The sequence below is a fragment of the Pararge aegeria genome, chromosome 24, assembly GCF_905163445.1.
Source record: "Pararge aegeria chromosome 24, ilParAegt1.1, whole genome shotgun sequence".
Classification (NCBI taxonomy): Eukaryota; Metazoa; Arthropoda; class Insecta; order Lepidoptera; family Nymphalidae; genus Pararge; species Pararge aegeria.
The window spans coordinates 3,124,023-3,138,320 of record NC_053203.1 but is presented as its reverse complement, the minus strand read 5'-3'; the positions used below and the strand labels follow the sequence as shown (position 1 = coordinate 3,138,320).

The window sequence follows — 14,298 nt, the reverse complement described above, 5'->3', positions numbered from 1 at the left end:
AACAGTCGCAAATTATTGAAATAAGATACTTAAAATAGGTATTTACAATACAAAGGGGTTGTTCTACCTACGTAGGTAAAATCCATACAGCACAAACCATTCAAAATTAGAAAGCAAAATATACCTAAAGATAAATAAAGTAAGGTGTAATTTGTATTGTACAGGCAAATCATAAACACAGATTTTATTTAATAAGTGTTAGTATTTTTAAAAAACGGACATAAAAAATCCATTGTCTATGGGCCGCCTTCCAGTGATATCACAGCAACTTATTTTTCAGGAATTTAACGTCCTAATAAGAAAAAAAATTGCCGCGGAAACTCAAAATTCATAGTAAGTTAAAAATATTCTATGACACATCTTTGTATGGATTTATATAAACATCCATTGCATTACTTAATATCAAAGATATATATCATTTCCTCAACTCAAGAGCAGAAGATGTCCAGAAAGTCAACGACAAAATATGATAAGTAAGTATTGCTAGAAAGTTGAATCCAGCAGTTTAAAACAGGCTTCAAAAGTTGAGATGAAGAAGATACCTTTTTTGTTAAGGTAAAAAATGGCCATAGATTTTTTTGCAAAAACTAGACGACGTTCGTTATAGTAGTTTATCTGAGAATATTTTTAGAATAGTTGCTGTGTCCACCAATATCCAAAACCACTAAGCGAATTTTCAAAATTCTTCCAAAGCATTTTTTAAGAAAAAGATGTTGAAGAATTCCGTTAACAGACACATAAATAAAATAAGAAATTCGCTTTAATGTTTTCGGCTCGCAAATTACATCTCACGACTTAAACATTAATAGGGAATATTTCAAATAATACTTTATATGTATTGTCATTTAGTCGCCCTAAAAACTAAACGAGAATCATATAAAATCACAAAACTGAAAGAAAAAAATACATGGTATACGAACTACTTAGTTAAAATTTAGAAAAAAAGCAAACGTTTCCATTTTCAACTTTCAATCTTTGATAAAAAAAAAATACTGACACAAAACGACTAAATAGGGTTCGATTTTCGAAAATGGAACCTAAATTCATAAATAATGATAATAACGGAACAACAAAACTTTTAATATTGGATTGCGAACGATTACAAACAAAATTGCACCTACCAAACCTTCGCCAATGTAGTTAAATAAATATCCTTATTTATTATAAATTATAAAACATTGTCTAAATTTGGAATGGTGCTCTTAGTATTTATTACAACCGTAACTGAATCAAAATCTATACTTATATTATTATCACGATTGTCATGCCAGCTTTATCGCTGCATATTTTTAAAGAAATCTTCATTGTAGTCTTTAAACGCCTTTTAATTACGGTAAATTTCATTTTCTAGATCACATAAGGTAAAATAGTTTCACCAATACCTTCAGATATATAAAAATGCTTCGCAAACACAAAAATATAAATTTTATCATTTGAAGAATCTAGATTTACTAGATATTAAATATGCTTAGTTTGGAAGGTGCAAGGATGAATATTCTGGCATTACAGATCGACTAGAGATCACTTAATATTAAACAAACAGAACCCAAGCAACAATCTAACTAAACTTTTTCGAAATCTTAAAACACTTGTATTATAATAAATAATATAAGATTCACTCGAATGCAGCGTATGTAGATTAATTTGGTAAACCTTATCTTGATTTACAAAGAACTTATCAAATTTAAAAAAAATATTAAAAAAGTTTCGTATAACACACAATATTTTTGACTCCGAAGGATACACTAGGATTTCCAATTTTAGACCGACAACGGTTTTATCTACCTCAATAAGTTTAAATTAATCATTGATTTAAATTTGTTTGATCTATATTTTTGTATTAAAAATATGAAAAATAAATTTTAGTAGATGTTTCACTACTATAAATAATATAATTAAGAAGTTACACTTAAAGCTAAAATGATGATTTAATTAAATTTTCATAAAAAAAACAGCTAACTAATGGGTAATTTTAAAGATAAAAGCTATTAAGACATCTTAAAATCGATCTAAAATTAGAAATCGGGGAATCTATACAGCAACAATTCTGTTCTGATTTAAACTTCGACCTTGTATGGAGAGCCGGGGATGTGTTCTTCACCCCATTTTACGATGACGATGTACTCTCCCCTGTCCCTGATGACATACCAGCACTCGTAGTTATTCTTACCCTTGTGTTTAAGCTGGACCTCGTCACAGGGACCTTTGGGACCGTAAATGCCGACGTAGAGTATATTGTTACCTGTTAAAAAGAAAATATTTTAAATTTTTTTCCTTCCGACATTACACACATAGCCAAAGACAATATACTTCTACTATCACAGATTTTGCCAAGGCACTGACACAGATTGTTAATTTGCCTTAATTTTTCAAACCAATTATAATCCAATCGTAACGAAGTAAATAAAAAATGAGTATATATGCGCGTTTTTTTTATTATGTCGTATTTGACACAGTACGTGTCAAAAACGAGGTAGTGTGTGTAATGTTTTTTTATTGATTCAATGTATTTATTATGCGTAATAAAAAAAAAAGTATTCTGCACTCCTTCTTTATAACATTCTATGTGGGAAATTTCATACTGCCCCGTCCACGCAATTTTCGTAAAAGGGTTTTTGATTCTCGTATTAATATATAGTTAACTAGCTGTTGCCCGCGACTGCGTCCGGGTTTTATTTTGTTTTTTGATGTGGCATTCAATTTATTTGTACTTCTAAAAAAAATTAAAGTATTCAGTATCGCTAAGCGTTTAATAAGGGGTTTGCTGCTGTCCGCTGAGGATTATGTCCTCTATCTCCAACATTCATCAGATCTACACAAAGTTTGGGCAAAATTAAACACATATTATAACCTCCCAAAGGAACCAAGCTTAATGTCGGGATAAAAAGTATCCTATATTACTTCTGACACTTTCAAGAACATGTATACAAAGTTTCATGATGATCGGTTAGGTAGTTTTTGCTTGAAAGCGTAACAAACAAACTTACATTGACATTTATAATATTAAGTAGGGAAGTAGGGATAGGGATAGGGATGCTATCACATCGGATCAACCAAAAATCAGGAATCATTTCCAACTTACCAGCATCTCCCGCATGAACCGTAAACTGGTTGTGCTTGTTCAGGTAGGCCTTCTTCAATCCCATACCCTTACTGGTCACCTTGGAAGCGTCAGATTTGAATACGGGCAGCACTGGACCCTGTTTCGCTGCCGCTTTGGAAACCTTCTGAACAGTTTCCACTGTGACTGACGATGTTTCTTGGGCTCCGATTTCGGCTAGGTTTGGACCTAAAAATAAACAGGAAAAATGAGATCGATATAATCGATGATCGATAATAAAAAGAAACTAAATTGACAAGTCTGAAAGTAGTGCTGTCCTTTTCATCAATCCTCTGGAAAAGCATGGCACTATTTTTACAATTGTGAATTTAGTATGGTTGAAAGTTTCATGTCCTATTTTTTTCGCTAATACTAAGCTAATAGAGAAGATATAAGAACAACTGAATTAGCAGAGTATAACCAATTGTAAGTTTTCACAAATATAAATAATAATGGCGCATGTAGAATATGAATGTAGCCTTCGTACTTTGATTCAATAACCTTATTTCTTTAAACAAACTGCAACGTAACTAAACTTAAAATGGCTTATAATGAATTGAAAAAAAATGAAAAAAGTTTTACCACTGGCTTCAATCTTGAAGGGAGATCCGACGATGTGACCACCGTTATATTTCACGCTCATGTAGTAGAAACCAGGGGCCAAAGGCGTGTAGCGGACCTGTGAAAATATTTAAGTTGAAAATGTGAAGACCAACAGAAAAGGTAATGGCCCACGTGGTAGCAAGTAGGAGATCATCGCCAGAGCAATACTTCGCAGGGCATACCAGGAATATGTTCTACACAGTGCCACTTTTTGTCTGTCTACTTGACGCGAAGATGTTAAACCTATTGTGCCAGTAATTACACCGGCAACCAAGCTTTTCAACCGGAACTCAGCAACGCTGTTCAGCGGAAAATACAAGCATGGCAAAAGTAGTCTACAGAGCTCTGTGACAAAAAGATCATACAGCACAACCAATATTTCAGTAAGAATAAAGGAGTCAGAGAAAAAGATAAAGTTGAGCTACACTACTACTTACAGCTTAACAGTTTCGAAAGAAAGCATGAAATAGACAAAAGATATATTATTAATACCGGAAGCATTTACACTGATAAATAACAATCCTTTGTTAAGGTCCTATTCGTGAATAAAGCAGTGGTTCCTTACCTTGTATCCTTCTTCCACCTCTGTACAATCCATGGACACTCTGGAAGGTCCATCCATGGTTACTGCCAGGATACCGGCTCCCGCATTGCAAGTGTTGATAATCAGGTCAGTTTTAGCACCTATAAATTGTAAGACATGTCAATAAATAACATGGTCATATATTTTCTCGGAGTATTTAGAATCAAGGCACATTCTTTGACGCAACGCTGTGAATTTAAGTATGAGGTTCCGGGTTCGAGGCAATTTGGAAATTTATAGTTTCTGAATTTTCTCTGGTCTGGGGGAAGCTTCAAAGTCAAAGTCAAAGTCAAAAATATCTTTATTCAAGGAAGCCCATAGGTGGCACTTTTGATGCGTACATAAGAATTACACGGTAGTGATTGGTCTAAGAAGAAGCCCACAACAAACTTAACGGTTTTTTATTTTTTTTTGTTGTCAACATCTCACAATGTCATTTTAAATTATAAGAAGAGCAACCTGGTTAGAGCAATAATTTACACCCAAGCTTTTTTATCGATTACGTAGTCCTTTAGCCGTAACCAGTGGCGTACATAGAGGGTATGCACAGAATATGCAGATGTTATGAAACGAAGAAAATCTCCTGTAAGAGTTATAAATAACCATGCGATGTCGCGTAAAAACCGATTAAGACTTTGACTAAGAGAGGTATAAATGGTTAGCCCGCTACCATCTTACACTGTATCACCACTTAACAACCGGTGAGATTGCAGTCAATGGCTAATTTGAAGTTAAAAAAAACTACAAGCAAAATCTGCTATTGTTTCGGGTTTTTCAAAATATCATATGTTCGTTCATCGATCGATCTCCATTAACTAAGCTCTCGGTTCAGCTGCATAGCCTTACACAGGTTACGAAAGGTATTTTTCTCTATCCTACGGGCTGCAAGCTACATTTGTGCCAAGTCTCATCAAAAAAGGTACAATAGTTTAGCGTAACCAACAACCGAACATATTTCCGAATTACTACAGATGTATTGATGTCGAAGAAGAGGAGTTGACATCAGACAAGCTATCGGTCGTAAAAAATTCAACACAATTCTTAATTTAAAATTGTTTAATTGTTAAGAAAACAAAAAACACTATTAAATTTTTTGTATTAATATTATTTTTTTGTAAAAATCCTAATCAATTTAATTGAATATCTGGCAAATATGAATTAATGGTTATCAAAAGTAATTATTTACCAACGTTATAATATAACTGTAACACTTACCTGTCTTAACAGATCCAAGACCTGGTCCATGAGCGTGAACGGCAGCTGGGTCAGCATCATCTTTTCCCACCTAGTGAATGGAAGATTGGAGTTCAGTAAAACCGTGATAGCCCAGTGCCCACGTTTCGGCTTCCCTTCCGCGGGGAGTTCGATCCGCGACACGCATTCCAAACTTACCGGAGTTATGTCCGTTTTTCACTTAAACTATTTTAATAAAACTTGCTTTAACTGTAAACATCGTGAGGAAATATGCATGCCTGAGAGTTCTCCACAATGTTCTCAAGATAGTGTTAAGTCTTGGATAGAAGCAGGCGTTACTTTGCGGAAATCCATAATATATTATGAAAATTTAGCGAAGCATCAAAAGATGCTCCGGTTTTGGAGCGAAACGTGCGTAGAGGGTACATTGCCGAGTATCTGTTTGGTGTGGAGTATACGGATTGAATTAATTATAAATTACACCATACAGATTCTCCTGCTGTTCGCGGAGTATAACAAATTAAGCTTAATTTTCATAATATAGTGTCAAGTCTACCAATCCGCACTTGACCAGCGTGGTGGACTACTGCGTAATTCCTTTTCATTCTGATTTTGACGACCTCCTTGGCGCAACGGTGAGCGCTGTGAATTTAAGTAGGAGGTCCCGTGTTTGGGAATTTATTATTTCGGAATTTTTCTAGTCCGGTCTGGTAAGAGGCTTTCCCCGTTAGTTACCAACCCTACCGTCAAAGACGTGCCGCTAAGCGATTTAGTTTTAGTTAATGTAGTGACGAAACCTAAGCCCGCTACCATCCTAGGCTGCATCATCGTTTACCAACCGGTGAGATTGCAATCAAGGGCTAACCTGTAGTGGAATAAAAAAAAAAGTAGACCTGTGTCCTGTAGGTGACGGGTTGATAATTCTCGGGTTCTAATTCAAGTTTTGTCTTGATGTTTACAAGTGACGATCCAAGGAAATAGCTTCCTTGATGTAAAGTTGAAAGCCATCTTATATAAATAGAAAATACTGCTTAATTCGAACATGATACGCAGTGGCGTGCATAGTGTATGCACAGGTTATGCAGATGATATAAAAAACTTAAGGAGATAATAGAACAGTTTATTACTTTGGACTGTCAGGCTTACAAAGTAAAATGAAATGAATATTCGTATATTTTTATACTCATCCTATAACTTATAATCTTGTGTGCAATACTTCCAACAGCAAATCAGGTGGGATTTAACTAATATTGAAAATTGGGCGCTTTTGGGAAAATTATTATTGGACAATATGCAATGTTTTTTTTTAGTTTTCAATTTTTGCTCACTAGTTAAGAGAGATACGAATTTTTCTATTTCCTCCCTCCATAATCCCTTGCCTCAAGAGCGAAGATTTTTTTCGTATAATCAAATTCAAATGTAGATATGTCGCTATCATTTATTTTTCATTTAAAGCTAAACTTTAACTTAAATTTATTTAAATTATATATGTATTTGTATCTTTACATTTTGGTATTTATGTATTTCTATCAACACTCTTGGCACTATCCCGTTCTCTTGCTGTAAGTCCTATCTACAAAGGTTGCCTGTAAGAGATTGCTTGCAGCAATAAGGCCGCCTTTGCATGTCTACATTGTGTACTGTATACTCCTTACTGTTTCTTTTCCTGTATGTTATACGTGCAATAAAGTGTTTCTTCTTCTTCTAAACACTTTAGAAAATCTCACCACCTAACACGGCCAATAAATCGCCCTTTCTCTTTATTGTATATATATTTATAACAATATAGTATTTGTAAGACAACATATTAGTCTTTATAAACAAAAAGTGGATATAAACAGTCGACTTACAAGAAATGGTCATAAATTAGTGACATCTGCATATCGTCTGCGAAAGGTGCAGAAGTCATTTGTGGGATTGAGTATACGCTTTTATAATATAATTCCTAAGGTAATTTTGGACCTACCAATCCATAAGTTTAAAGAATGTGTTAAAACACATTTATTACAGCGAGGTTATTATACAATTGATGAGTTTCTTAATGACAAGGTTGCTTGGAAGCATCCGGCTCCGCTTTCATCTCTCACAAGATAGAAAAATGAATGTTAAAATATAAAATGTAAATTTTTGATGTTGGAAAAGAGCAACTGCTGAGTTTCTTGCCGGCTTCTTCTCGGTAGAATCTGCCTTCCGAACCGGTGGTAGAGTCACTACACACGGACAGACTTGACGTTTCAAAAGTGCTTGTATTAGGCCTACTTGAAATAAATGAATTTTGAATTTTTGAATTTTTGAATTTTGTAAGAGTTATAAAAAACCTATATCTCCAGTACGAGTTATATATAAAGTATTTATAACTCGTACTGGAGATTTTCTTCATTTTATTTAATCTGCATACCCTGTGCATACCCTCTATGCACGCCACTGGTGATACGAACCTTAATCCTAAGAGGTGATGCAGGAATATGGACACCGTTGAACTTCACGTTGATATTGTGGACTCCGTTCTCCCTCGGCATAAACCTGATGCTGTACTGGTCACCGTCGATGTTCTGGATGAAGCAGTCATCCGTCTTGCCTGATGGTGAGACTATCTGTAACAGGAATGAAAGTTTGTAAGCTCTACCTAGATAGTAGTTTTTTATAGTATCAATTGACCACCTGTACCACAAAAGCGGTGGTAGTACAAAAAACGGTAATAGCGCATTAGGTGGGAGCTCGAGCTCGAGCTTTTTCTTTTTTTTTTTGTGGGTTCGATTCCCGCAACTGGAGAGTGTTTGTGTGTGTATATTATAAGTATTTATGTGCATTATTTTCATAAAAAAATATTCATCAGCTATCTCAGTACCCATAACACAAGCTACGCTTACTTTGGGGCTAGATGGCGATGTGTGTATTGTCGTAGTATATTTATTTATTTATTTACTTTTCGAAGTTATGTGCGTTATAAGTAATTACAATATCACTTGCTTTAACGGTGAAGGAAAACATCGTGAGGAAACCTGCATGCCTGAGAGTTCTCCATAATGTTCTCAAAGGTATGGGGAGGTACGGCCTTAACCCCTTCTCATTGTGGGAGGAGACCCGTGCTCTGTAGTGGGCCGGTAATAGGTTGACGTGATGATGATTACTGCAACTATTTATTTGATATATTCTGACATTTCTCATTTCCATTATTTTAAAGCATGAATATTAATTTAAATAAATAATATCTTAAACACTGATCTGCCTTGATGTAACGAATATTTATGTGAGTTCAATATAAATATTAAAGCCACCACCGATTAAAAGATTACTAGTAGTGTCTACAACTTCGACCTAAAAGTGTTGTAGAAAATATTTACTAAAAAAAATCTTTTGGTTATATTTGGTGACTAATACTTGTTTTGCTCTACAGTTTATTTATTGTGCATTGAGAACGACTTTGCACGCCCACAATTAATAACATGGCTAAAAATTGTAGGCTTGCATATCGATATTTTATTTTTATTTTCGCGCGATGTAATGTTTTTTTTTGATTTTTCTTTCATATTAAAGAAAGAGCTAAATCTAGCTAGGGTAAAAGATATGCATACGAGGTATCAAAGAAAAGGAAACGCCTATCTTCACTGTAATATTTAACTCGTAAACAAAAAAATGGCCGACAACATATCTCCTTTATGCCCGCACAATAACAAGTGTTGCCATATTAATTTTTATAACGCATCGCGCGAAGTTCGCCCAGTATTCATCGCAAGTTATAAAATATTAAGCGGGCCATGATTTATGTGGGGGCAGTCACGTGCGGTCAGTCTGTTTTATTACATTTTTTCCGGAGAAAAGGCGAGATACCAGAGTTTATATGGGAAAGAAAACCAGTGTTTTATACCAGTGTTTGCATTGGAAAAAATCGTCTTGGCTAAGCAATTAGAATTTGAAGGCTGTGCGATTTATTTGACAATAATAGAAGAATAGAGAAGGAAATGTATAGTTTTAGTAATTCTGTTATCTTTATTTACAATTATTATATAACTGTTAGGAATCAATCCCAACCTAGCAACAAAAAGGGTGCAATTTTCCTATAAAAGGCGATTACCACATTTGTTTGGAGTAATTTTTGTCGTTGCGCCATCTAGTGATTACTTCGTAAATTAGTTGTTTTGTGCATTTCTTTGTTTTTCGAGTAAAATTAAATCTGTTTTGTCGAATCATCTTTTATTTTAATCATTTCCACCCCTGATTGCTAAAATTACATTATATTAATGCTTAATATTTATTGCAACATTTTATTTATTTATAAAGTGTTTTTAATCTTTTATTATTTGTAAATTTAATTATAATTTTGCTGCTTTTTTCACTTTAATGAAAATTACTTGCTTCGCATTATTTTATTTTACTTTTTATTACATTGCTGTAACGTCGCTCGAGTCTAGACTGAAAATCAGCGTCATGTAAATGCATGGCACCCTTTCTGCCTGGTGTTACAGACAGACATTCTGTTTCTATATGCAAATTCAAAAAAAAATCAAAATTTCTTTATTCATGTAGTTCAATTTCTATCACAGGCACTTATGAAGCGTTCATACATATATGTTTACATAATTGTAAGGGGATGGTGATACCTTCGTTCGCCAACTTAAACCTAAAGCTACGAGGGTTTCAAACGCACCCTGGTCTAAAAGAGCCCACAACAAACTTAGCCGGGAAATTAAACACATTAAAAAAATAGGAATTAATATAAGACGTACTGTTTGTAACACCTAACCTATGTTAATGTACTATCTTCCTTTCTTTCAAAGATCACACTGGCAATTTGATTCAAAAACTACGTCGTAGATATATTTTAATTATTATTACTTCCTTACAGTGAGTGTCGCTGTCAGTAGTGCCGAGCAGGTCAAGAGGTGTGCAAATGTGAAACCTCTATCGTAGTTTAATTTTTGTGCCTTTTGGGGTAAGTTCTTTAGAGCTCCTCTTTTTAAAGAAATATTAAATAGGAGATTGTGACTACCGTGGATAGCTGGCAAGTTACCTTGGCCAGAGAATTAGTTGAATTAGCTGGCAGAAATGCCCCTATGACCATTCATAGGGGCATTTCTGCCAGCATCCTGGGTAGTATTCTTTGTTGCGATGGTATCAAAGACATTTTAGTTTAGTTTTATTATGCCGCGAAGTCTGTTTTTTTTAGAAAAGTTTATAAATTATATCTTATGATAATATGGTACAATTATACATTATTCTTAGAACGGAATCCTTTGCATATGCTCCAAGTACCCAGAGAATCCTATCGTAAAGAGCTGGCTTGCCGTGCATCGCGACGGAAACCGTAAATAGAACATTATCCGGGTACGAACCCTCTTTTGGGGTGATTTATTATATTTTAATTCTATTTTTTTTCATATTTGTCATTTCTAAATTTTTAAATATTTTAAAATACTTTACTACTTTTTTAACGTGGATATTGAGATGGGTTTGACCTAAATTAAACAAATATTTTGGGAGTGTTTATTCAAGTTAGTGTTTTTATCCATAAATTTTACCATAAACGTGAATCAATTTAAATTAAGCTATGTTAGGTAGGTAGATGTGACCTAATATCAGCTAAATATGTTATCTTAATATATATAAATCTCCTGTCACGATGTTTGTCCGCGATGGACTCCTAAACTACTTAACCGATTTTAAATTAAATTAACACACCGTGAGCAGTCTGGTCCAACTTAAGAGATAGGATAGCTTAGGTCTTTAATTATAGTCGCAATTTTATTTTATTGCAAATTATTTGTCTATAATAAATTGACAGTCGCATGTTATATATATACTACTATACTCATTTAAGGCTTAGCGATACTGAATACTTTAAAAACAAAATCAAACGCAGACGAAGTCGCGGGCAACAGCTAGTATAAAATAAATTAAGAATCTAAAGACGTTAATATTCTAAATCCATCCGAAAAAATCTTACAATATGAAAACGTAAGGGCATTGCATTAAAGTATAAACACATGAAACGTTAACTTCGGTCAGTATTATGGATTCCAACTGGAGTCATCGATCATAAATCTTTAATATGGCGGTAACTGGACGGTTTACGTGTTCACACGATAAATCAAAGTGACCCCTCATTGGCGAATATATTGTCTGGACGGGGGTTAAGCAAAGGTTGTACAAATGTTGTGAATTTAAGAACCGTCGAACGAAAATAGAAGTAGCTGTGAATGCATCTTACCCACACATCTTTTTGAAAGCTATACATATATTAAATCACTTTAACTCTAACTACTAATGAATATTACTGCATCTAGAAATTGAAGCAAGAGCATAGTCTAGTCAAGGAAGTGTGGACACTTTGAACGGGTGAGCGTCAATGGACATGGATGGGATGTAACTATACTTTAATGGGTGATTCATACCATAACATTCACCCTGCCATCCACTAGGACTGATGTAGAACGTAGTGAGTTTGGTAACTTTTATGTTGTATGGAAAGTGGGATACAGAGGACTGAGCGTCGCCATTATCTGGTGTGGTGTACACTTGATTTAAGTAAGAAAGCATTTGTCAACTTTTATTTTGTTTTTTTTTATTTGGTTTACCAACAGCTGTACATTTCGAAGAATTAATTTTAACTTTATACAGTAGGAAGATAAAATGTTCAGCTACTTATAGGTAAACACCGCATGCAAATAAATAGTGTTAAACTAGCTTTCAACTACACAACCAAAAAAAAAGTATATCCAGTGTAAGCAATGTACAAAATTTCATGGAGGCTATCAAAACAATTTCAAAGTTGTGTGTGTGATATTTTATTTTACCATTACGTTGATACTTTTAAATGGTGGGTGCGATTCTCAGCCAGTATATACTTATGTCTTAACTAGTGACTCAAACAACATAAAATTCACTCTACTCTTAAATCACATATAGAAGAGTTTGAAAATTGTGAAACTTAAAAGAAAAATGTGGATGTCGTCTATCCTAGGTTTTATGTTAACCCTGAAGGGTGATTTCTACTAATTACATCACTGTTAACCTGTCAGCCTGCCCTCTTAAACATGATGTAGAACTGGGGAGGTTCATTAACTTACGCTTTGACTGGCAGCTAAACCACTTCAAACAGGTGGGTGTCATCTATCCTAAGTGTTATGCTAATCCGGAAGGGTGACTCTAGGACGTATATTACACTAACCCTGCCATCCAAGCTGCCCTTAGCTCCGTTAAGCCTGATGTAGAACTCGGTGGGTCTGTCAACTTGCGCGTTGACTGGCAGCTGTGCCACTTCAAACCGATGGTTTTCATGACCTAGGTTCTATGCTAACCCGGAAGGGGTACTCTTAGTAAGTATATTACACTGACCCTGCCATCCAGGCTTCCCTTAGCTCCGTTAGGCCTGATGTAGAACTGGGTGTGTTTGTCAACTTGCGCGTTGACTGGCAACTGGGCCACTTCAAACCGATGGTTGTCATTACTTAGGTGCTATGCTAACCCGGAAGGGTGACTCCTAGTAAGTATATCACACTCACCCTGCCATCCAAGCTGCCCTTAGCTCCGTTAAGCCTGATGTAGAACTGGGTGGGTTTGTCAACTTGCGCGTTGTCTGGGAACTGGGCCACTTCTAACAAGTGGGCATCGCCGACCGCGGGCGAGATGTACACTTTGAAGGGCGAATCTGGGATATGCTGCTCGTTGAACTTGAGGCCGATGCGGTATTCACCTGGGAAGAAACAAAAATGCTTAGCTATAGCCATCATCATCAAAACCTATAACAGTCCACTGCTGGACTCAAAGACTCGTTTGCCCACAGTCACGACGCTGGGCAGACGGGTCAGTGATCGCAGTAGATGTAGATACCACCGTCTGCTATCGTATGATGCGAATCCTTGATGCATATTATATATCATGCTGAAATTTCAGCTCGATCGGTGCAGAACTTTTTGAGTTTTTGAAGCGTACACAAACCAACATAACATTTATATATATATACTAGCGGACCCCAGCGCCATCTGTTGGGCTAATTTGTGAATCTAAACCATCCAGGGTGCCACCCAAACGCATACCAAAAAATTCATTCAAATCGGTCCAGCCGTTTAGGAGGACAGTGTCCGTTCAGTGACATACCCACGCACACAAGAAATATATATATAAAGATATATTAAATACAAATACAGATGGGCAGCTGAAATACTTAATAATGTCCGCGACGTCACCTGGACTGCACAAAAGAGCTTTATTCGCGTGATTTAAGTTTATATATTGACCATATATAAACTTAAATGCAGCACGTATAATAATCTTGAGCTGACCTTTAACTGGGCTATGCCACTCTGCTAATAAAACTTGAGATCCCAAGGCACAGATAGATACATCTGACCTGTCTAATTTAAATTTTATTGCATACGACAAAAACATTGCCAGGTGCAAACGGCAAATAATTTCTAACTCAACCCTTTTCCGATGCCCGACAAATGCAAACGATAAATTTGCGCGGCCGGCCTAAAAAACCGACAAAATTGGAAAAAATCGGTACAAAAAACGGGACAAAAGGGGCAAAAACGTCACAAAAAGGGGCAAAAACGCAATTTGAATTGCATGAAAAAAGCCTCAGTCGGAGAAGACGTCACTCAATCTGAATAACTGGCTAACGATGTCAGCGATATTTCTTCCAGGAGACGAAAATTTAAATTTTTACATGAAAAACGTTGATATACAAAACCGAGGTACACTAGATTTTGCGTTGAGGCATACTTGATTTAATTTTTATATTGTTATTAAAACTGAAAGAAAACATTTACAGACAAAAATAACTTAGCTAGTAGAAATATATTTGGGATTACAGTTA

At 35.3% G+C, this 14,298-nt stretch overlaps 1 protein-coding gene across 6 annotated transcripts in view; it reads right to left on the bottom strand.

The window, feature by feature from the left end:
- Positions 1-1,933: 1,933 nt before the first annotated feature.
- Positions 1,934-14,298, bottom strand: part of LOC120634450 (filamin-A) — a 97,596-nt gene continuing 85,231 nt past the window's right edge. For all 6 annotated transcript variants that reach the window (XM_039905027.1, XM_039905024.1, XM_039905026.1 and 3 more), the window contains 7 exons: positions 12,983-13,173; positions 7,919-8,074; positions 5,502-5,571; positions 4,269-4,387; positions 3,683-3,779; positions 3,083-3,289; positions 1,934-2,242 (listed from right to left, as the gene is read on the bottom strand). In XM_039905027.1, coding sequence (XP_039760961.1) covers positions 2,058-2,242; positions 3,083-3,289; positions 3,683-3,779; positions 4,269-4,387; positions 5,502-5,571; positions 7,919-8,074; positions 12,983-13,173 — 1,025 coding nt within the window. In that variant the 3' untranslated portion in view covers positions 1,934-2,057. The remainder of the gene's footprint in view (positions 2,243-3,082; positions 3,290-3,682; positions 3,780-4,268; positions 4,388-5,501; positions 5,572-7,918; positions 8,075-12,982; positions 13,174-14,298) is intronic.